The 8,745-nt window shown below is 44.0% G+C and overlaps 1 protein-coding gene across 1 annotated transcript; it reads left to right on the top strand.

Moving 5' to 3' along the window:
- The first annotated feature begins 56 nt into the window (after positions 1-56).
- On the top strand, positions 57-4,874 carry EXOC8 (exocyst complex component 8). The gene has a single exon (XM_036069086.2). The coding sequence runs from the start codon at positions 192-194 to the stop codon at positions 2,367-2,369; it is 2,178 nt and encodes a 725-aa protein (XP_035924979.1). The 5' UTR covers positions 57-191; the 3' UTR covers positions 2,370-4,874.
- The last annotated feature ends 3,871 nt before the right edge of the window (positions 4,875-8,745 follow it).

The raw sequence follows: 8,745 nt of genomic DNA, 5'->3' as shown, positions 1-8,745 counted from the left end.
CGCAGGCGCGGTGTCTGCGCCCGGCCCCTGCGCAGGCGCGGTGTCTGAAGCTCAGACCCGGGCGCAGGCGTACTCGTCTCTCTTCCATCCTGCTTCCTCAGCCCTGGAGCTCGCGGGGCTTGGGTGGGTCTCGACAGCGGCGGCACCGGCGGCGGCGATAGTGACAGTGACTGCGTGAGACTCGGACGGAAATGGCGATGGCGATGTCGGACAGTGGGGCGACCCGCCTGCGGCGGCAGCTGGAATCGGGGGGCTTTGAGGCGCGGCTGTACGTGAAGCAGCTCTCGCAGCAGTCGGACGGGGACCGGGACCTGCAGGAGCACCGGCAGCGCATCCAGGCGCTGGCGGAGGAGACGGCGCAGAACCTGAAGCGCAACGTCTACCAGAACTACCGGCAGTTCATAGAGACGGCCCGCGAGATCTCCTACCTGGAGAGCGAGATGTATCAGCTCAGCCATCTGCTGACCGAGCAGAAGAGCAGCCTGGAGAGCATCCCGCTTACCCTGCTGCCGGCTGCCGCCGCCGCTGGCGCTGCTGCGGCCTCCGGAGGGGAGGAAGGGGGAGGTGGCGCGGGGGGCCGAGACCACCTGCGGGGCCAGACTGGCTTTTTTCCCACTCCCGGGGGTGCCTCCCGCGACAGTTCGGGCCAGGGCGAGGAAGGGAAGCAGCGCACTCTTACCACCCTGCTCGAGAAGGTGGAAGGCTGCAGGCATCTGCTGGAGACGCCGGGTCAGTACCTGGTGTACAACGGGGACCTGGTGGAATACGAGGCTGACCACATGGCCCAACTGCAGCGGGTGCACGGCTTTCTCATGAACGACTGTTTGCTGGTGGCCACCTGGCTGCCACAGCGGCGGGGGATGTATCGCTACAACGCCCTCTATCCCCTGGATGGTTTGGCCGTGGTCAATGTCAAGGACAACCCGCCCATGAAGGACATGTTCAAGCTGCTAATGTTTCCCGAGAGCCGTATTTTTCAGGCGGAAAATGCTAAAATCAAACGAGAGTGGCTGGAAGTGCTGGAGGAAACCAAGAGGGCCCTCAGTGAAAAAAGACGAAGGGAGCAGGAGGAGGCCGCGGCCCCTCGAGGACCGCCCCAGGTGACTTCCAAGGCCAGTAACCCATTTGAGGATGAAGAAGACGACGAACCAGCTATTCCTGAGGTAGAAGAAGAGAAGGTGGATCTCTCAATGGAATGGATCCAGGAGTTGCCTGAAGACCTGGATGTCTGTATTGCCCAGAGGGACTTTGAAGGAGCCGTTGACCTGCTGGATAAGTTGAACAATTACCTGGAGGATAAGCCCAGTCCACCTCCTGTAAAAGAACTAAGGGCCAAAGTGGATGAGCGGGTCCGGCAGCTCACCGAGGTGCTCATGTTTGAGCTCTCCCCAGATCGTTCCCTGAGAGGTGGTCCCAAGGCTACTCGAAGGGCAGTTTCTCAACTAATCCGGCTTGGCCAGTGCACAAAGGCTTGTGAGCTGTTTTTGAGAAACAGGGCAGCAGCTGTGCACACTGCAATTCGTCAGCTTCGCATCGAAGGCGCCACCTTACTCTACATTCATAAGCTGTGCCATGTCTTCTTCACCAGCCTTCTTGAGACTGCCCGGGAATTTGAGACGGATTTCGCGGGCACTGACAGCGGCTGCTACTCTGCCTTTGTGGTCTGGGCGAGGTCGGCCATGGGCATGTTCGTGGATGCTTTTAGCAAGCAGGTGTTTGATAGTAAGGAGAGCCTCTCTACCGCGGCTGAGTGTGTGAAAGTGGCAAAGGAGCATTGTCAGCAACTGGGTGACATCGGACTCGACCTCACCTTCATCATCCATGCCCTTCTGGTGAAAGACATCCAAGGGGCCTTGCACAGTTACAAAGAAATCATCATCGAAGCCACTAAGCATCGCAACTCTGAGGAGATGTGGAGGAGGATGAACTTGATGACCCCAGAGGCCCTGGGCAAGCTCAAAGAGGAGATGAAGACTTGTGGGGTCCGAAACTTTGAGCAGTACACCGGGGATGACTGCTGGGTGAACCTGAGTTACACCGTGGTTGCCTTCACCAAACAGACCATGGGCTTCTTGGAAGAAGCCCTGAAGCTGTATTTCCCAGAGCTGCACATGGTACTTTTGGAGAGCCTGGTGGAAATCATTTTGGTTGCCGTGCAGCATGTGGATTACAGCCTTCGGTGTGAGCAGGATCCGGAGAAAAAGGCTTTTATCAGACAGAATGCATCCTTTCTCTATGAGACCGTCCTCCCTGTGGTGGAGAAAAGGTTTGAAGAAGGTGTGGGGAAACCCGCCAAGCAACTCCAGGACCTGAGGAATGCATCCAGACTTATTCGTGTGAACCCTGAAAGTACAACGTCAGTGGTCTGATGCCCATGGCGCTGTGTCTATGTATGCGTATATATTGCTTCTACATTATTTATATTTATATTACGTTGCATTAGCATATTCCTTATAGTTTTAAACACAGCTTAAAAATAAAAGACGCCCTCTCAAATAGAAATGCAGAATCAAAAGGAAAAAGAAAAAAAAGTTAAAATTAAGCCCAAATAACAGAACATTGGAATTATTAAAACATACACTTTCCTTTTAAATTATGCTCTCTAATGAATATATTGTCACACTACAGCATTTCAGGGTATCCTTTTGGGTCAAAACACACTTTCTTCCAGTCTATATTATGCAGCCCGGAGAAATCGTATCTATAAATACGTAGAGTTTAAGTATGTTGTGAGGTTTCCCAGTTCACTAAAATGTTAGGTCCTCTTAAAGAGTACAGTGCCATACAAAATACCCTGCTTCATACACTTCCCCAACTTAAAATGTGATCGAACAATTTCGGGAAAAGAAAGGAACTGAGAACATCGGTTTTAGGGTAAATTTTGGTCAAAAGAATTCCTTCTGCAAGTGGCTAGTTTGTGGACTCAAATACTTGGGTCCTTATAGAATACAAGGGGACGCTTTCATAAAAGCAGCTCAGCAAACATTGCCATTGTAATTTGAGTGGCTAATAATTTTCACTGCTAATTAGCGGCTTTCTAATACTTGATTTGGGAGCATTTACATGAATCTTAAGGACTGTGGTAAATTTTCTTTCCACATATTCCTGAACTGTGTGAATTTCCAGCCACAGTTTTTGTCCTTATCATACTAAAAAAATTAAAATGATTAAAAGAAAACCACCCAAACAGGACAGACTGAGGAAGCTGGCAGCGACCAGTGATTTTTAGCTGCCTTCCCCCACTTTCCCGATAAATTATATATAGTGGCTCAGACGGGAGAAAAGTTTTCATTGAAATATTTATTTAGATTTCAGGGAGGATCTAGGATGGGAAATTAGAAAAAAAATCACATGCAAACCCTACAGTGTTCTCAAGTCTGACTGCTTTGGACAGAGATTTGGTTTTGTTTTTTTGTAACAAAGTGGAGAACAAAAAGGCGAGACAATGTGCCCAAAGCCAAGGGAGGAAAAGAACTTTGTGTGACTCCCGACTCCTACTAAAATGCTACATCCTGCCTTTTTCTTGTTTTGTGTTTTCCTTTGTTCTTAAAAGTAAATATCATGCTTACTTCAGATTGTTTAGTAAAAGAAAAATAGCTAAAGAAATTGGAGCTTCCCAAGATTTCTGAACTACTGCTTCTGTTGTACATGGATTACATGAGATTCCCCATACTTTGAGAGAAATTGTGCTAAGATCCATTTTTTCCTCCAGCCTCTAGTTGTGATTCTTGTCCAAAAGTGCCATTTCTGATGCCGAGGACTTCCAAAGGTCATGTCTTTTATCTGAATTCAAATAGTGGTATTAAGACTGGAAATTATGTAAAACCTGAAATGGCTTCCAAGAGTGGCTTAGGGTTTGTGAAGCTCCTTGACTCAGTTACTCACTGCCAGAGGAGCCCTTTTATTTATTTTTAGCTATGCATTTTAAAAGTTGAAAATTATCAAAGTTACAGATTTTCTTTGATTACTTTTTTCACATAAATTTAGGATGTTCTAGATAATAACCATAACTGGATATCTCAGCTGAGCAAAAACAGTTATAATTTGTCTTTTTTAAGATCACTGGAAACTTGAATTTGATAACAATGTTATGATTATTTTGTGCAACTTATGGTTTCTAAAATTATATTGTATAAAACACGTGTAAATATCTGATGCTGGGTCCATGGAATGATACTTCTGAAATCAAAACTTAAGGCATGAAGTTGTAAAAACTTAAGTGTGTGTACTCAGATATTTAAATGGTCGCTTCTTCATAGAACTGTCTGCTTTCTAAAACTGGAAGTACAGAATTTTCTTTGGGTAAAATTTGTGTGTTCCTTAATCAAAGTTGTAGCTGAAGGAAGTCTGCTGGTGGTGATTCAGTTAGTGTGGGAAGTTGATCAAAGACCACCAGTATCATAATGTCTCTTCCCTCTAATTCTTGTTTCGTTAGACTCCAAAACAAGTCCTAAAAATTGAATGCAGTTAGAGTTTGTCCAAAAATATAGCACATATTGTAATATACCACTATAGAGTTGATTGCCTTTTCTTGTCTGCTTCAAACATAACACTGTCACTCGAGCTTGGAATCACAGACTTGATTGAACTAATTACTGTTGAAAAAAAGACACCCTGTGGAATTAAGTCTCTTTTTGATTAAAGCCTCATTTCACTTAAAGTGCTGAACACTTATTTTTGTTAAAAATACTACCTATAGTTAAATTATCGGCACTTGTATTTTGCAACTTGCTTACCTAGGATTGGGAATTTGGGACTTGACATGAGGTATAAAATCAGTATATGTACATTTTGCTTATTGATATGCTGTGATATGAGGGAATCTGAAATGTTTATCAAAATAAAGCTTAAAATTTTTCTTACACTGGATAAAATTGGTGTTACAGTGTTCTGTCTCTCTTTAATTAGGATTCAATATTCTTATGTTCTCGTTACAGAAATATTGGGGTTTTTTAAAAGATTTTATTTATTTGACAAGAGAGCACACAAGCAGGGGAAGTGGCAGGCAGAAGGAGAGGGACAAGCAGACTCCCTACTGAGCATGGAGCCCCGAAGGCAGACGCTTCATCAACTGAGCCACCCAAGTGCCCCTGAAATACTGTTTTAAGAGCGTAGGTTGTTTTTTTTGTTTTGTCTTTCTCTACGGGGATGACAGGTAGGAAGCTGTTAGCTAATTTAAATATATGTTCTGCTTACTGTCAGAATTGTGATTAAATCAGATCTCAGGTTTTTTTTTAGGACTACCTTGAATGGGAAATTTCAGATATACAAAATGAATTTGCTCTAAAAAGTGGACTTTATACCATCTGCACATCCCTAAATGAAGAAAATATAATGGAGGCCATATGACCTAGGAACTAGGAGCATAAATGACAAGGGTCTGTTTTTTAATACATATAGATCCTGAGGGAACTTTCACATATAATTGATTTAAAACTATTTATTGAAAAATAAAAGTATTGAATGCTATGCCTTCCATTGACTACAATGTGGTGTGGGGTGGGGAGGACAAAATAAATTTGAGCATGCTTTCTCTGAAGTTCTTAAGAATTGGAAAAATGGAGAATAAAAATTTGGAAAAACTAGGTTAGAGAGTAAATTAAATACACAATAGTGTGTTGCAAATTACATTAATTAAACAATTGCATGCAGACAGTGTGTTGTATGAAAAAACCCAAAACAACCCTGTGCGTTGTCATTTTCATACTTAGTATTTCATGGGAATACTGAGAAGAAGGCAACGTGTTTTTGAGGAGTTTGGAGAGTCTTCATGGAATTGTTGGCATTTGAGCCAAAAAAATAAGAATCAGAATATTTGACATGAAAAAAATTCAAGTATGATAAGCAATGTGGGAACCTTCCTTTAGGGAATCATTTACCAATGATTACTGTGTTCCAAGCAGTGTGATAAGCACCTTTATCTGGTTATTTTATCTAATCTTCACATCAATCTATGAAGGAGTTGAAGTTTTGTGAAGTAATTTGCAAGTAATTCAACCTACAAAGAGTTCCCTAAGTGGCCCAGAAGGGATTTGAACTCAGACTCTCTCTAGCGAGGGCTTCTGAGCCATTGAACTATATTATTGGATTATGTCTGATGGTTGACATCTCACTCATACAGATTGCTCTTTATTTCAAAGGCTTATCCATTCACAAGTGTATTTTGTTAAAAGTAAAGGTGTTATGTCACAGGATATTTTTTTAAAGATTTCTTATTCATTTGAGAGAGAGAGCACAAGCCGGGGGGAGGAACAGAGGGAGAGGGAGATGATAAGGGGCTCAAGGGGCTCAAGGGAGCCTGACGTGGGGCTCAATTCCAGAACCCCAAGATCATGACCTGAGCCAAAGGCAGATGCTTAACCAAGTGAACTACCCAGGCGCCCCTGTCACAGGATATTATAATTTATAATTTCCTTAAAAAAAATAAAATAGCAGATTTGAGTTAATGAGATAGTTAAAACCAGGTTATTTCCATTGACACCAGTTTGGTTTTGTTTAAAACATTTCATTTAGGGACTTAGGGTGTCTGGCTGGCTCAATGGAGCATGCAACTCTTCGTCTCAGGGTTATGCATTTGAGCCCCACATTGGGTGTAGAGGTTACTTAAAAATAAAATCTTGGGGCACCTGGGTGGCTCAGTCGTTAAGCGTCTGCCTTCAGCTCAGGTCATGATCCCAGGGCCCTGGGATCGAGCCCTGAATCGGGCTCCCTGCTCGGCGGGAAGCCTGCTTCTCCCTCTCCCACTCCCCCTGCTTGTGTTCCTGCTCTCACTATCTCTCTCTCTGTCAAATAAATAAAATTTTTTAAAAAGTTTTAAAAAAATAAAATCTTTTAAAAAATTTTTAAAAATTAAACATTTTCTTTCTTAAAAAATTTTTTTAAATTTATTTGAGAGAGAGAGAGAGCCTGAGAGGAGGGAGGGGCAGAGGGAGAAGCAGACTCCCTGCTGAGGAGGGAGCCTGATGCGGGACTCGATCCTACGACTCCAGGATCATGACCTGAGCCGAAGGCAGTCGCTTAACCAACTGAGCCACCCAGACGTCCCTATTTCTTTTTTTCTTAAGTAATCTCTCTGCCCAACGTGGGTCTCGCACTCATGACCCTGAGATTAAGAGTCACATGCTCTGCGGACTTCAGCCGCCTCATTAACATCAATTTGTACATTATTGAATTCTTTGTAATTGGTAAAATTAAGTAGTCTCGAACTTGATGAAATGTCATTGGGCATTAAGATACATGTAACTTAGCTCCTACAATAAGTGGTCAAGCTCCTCAACAGCTGAGTGGGTGCCATTGAAATAGGAAAGTTGCCGGACAAGAGTTTGTTTTTTAAATGTCACCCTTGATTAGTTTCACCTAATATGTTGACTTACTCTCAGATTTATTATCTACCTAGCTAAACACATTAAACGAAGTTACATAAGCCAAGCCAGTGTTGAAAAGTCTCAAAAATATTTGTGTGTGTTGTCTCAGACATCGCCGGTGGGAATTACTGTAAACTGGGGCACTGGCAATTCGGCAAGACTTAAAACCACAGAATTATACAAACCCTTTGACCCTACAATCCACGTCTGGAGATTTATCCTACAAAATATATATATATATATTTGCATACTTCCTAAATTAAATTGATCCATTAAACTTATGTGATTTATGAATAAGTTTTTAAGAACACTTCTAGTTTCCGTTTTTGCAAGTTGCACTCAGTCCTGACAACTAAAAAGCTGAACAGACCAAAAAATCAACAAGTCTTGGATCCACAAAGAGCGGGGAAAACCACCACCCCAAGACTGGTGAGACCAGTGGGCAAATGCAAGAAGTCCTGTCTTAGGGAAGCAGAGGCTCAGAGGGGAAACCACTGTGGAAACCAGTAGAGAAACTTCAATCAGAACCGACAAAAGCTGGAGACTCCGTGCCCACAACTCAGGGTTAAAAACTCCAGGGGGGACCCAGTCCTAAGGGGAAACCCCACAATATTGTGAACTCTACCTCTTTCCAGGTTCTCGCAGTTTAGTATCAGAGGGAAACCCCTCAGGCTTCCAGCAGGGGGCGGGAGAGGGACCATTCTGAAATGGGATAGAGCCCTCTGCTTTTCTTAACAAGACCTGCCCTCAGGGGAGACTAGTTAACCTGAGCCTAACCTGCTGGGGTAGTATCAGAGCCTGGCTGACCAGGGGAAGGGAAATACCCAACCTTAGCCCACTTCAGCCACCCTGTCCCCTGCAAGGGGGAGAAAACAGCTGAGAAACACTTCTGAAATTCACTGAAAGACAGACCTAATCACCAGATGGTAGAGTTCTGCTCCCCCACACTTACCGTCACCTCACTAAGGGCCTATTTACAGCAGTTCCTTTTTCCTGGTAACTCCATGTTCAGCTACCGAGAAAAAATTGGAAGACATACCAAAAGGCAAAAACACAATTTGAAGAGACAGAGCAAGCATCAGAACCAGACATGACAGGGATGTTGGAATTATCAGACTGGGAATTGGAAAAAAACATGATTCACCTGCCAAGGGCTCTAATGGATGAAGTACACAGCCTGCAAGAACAGATGTGCAGTGTAAGAAGAGAGATGGAAATCTTCAGAAAGAACAAAAAAGAAAGGCTAGAGGGGCGCCTGGGTGGCTCAGTAGGTTAAGCATCTGCCTTCGGCTCAGGTCATGATCCTGGGGTCCTGGGATCGAGCCCCGCATAGGGCTCCCTGCTCAGCAGGGAGTCAGCTTCTCCCTCTCTCTCTGTGTCT

This window comes from Halichoerus grypus, chromosome 7 (genome assembly GCF_964656455.1).
Source record: "Halichoerus grypus chromosome 7, mHalGry1.hap1.1, whole genome shotgun sequence".
NCBI classification, from domain to species: domain Eukaryota; kingdom Metazoa; phylum Chordata; class Mammalia; order Carnivora; family Phocidae; genus Halichoerus; species Halichoerus grypus.
The sequence above is the reverse complement of the archived record's forward strand: the minus strand, read 5'-3'. Positions and strand labels throughout refer to the sequence as shown.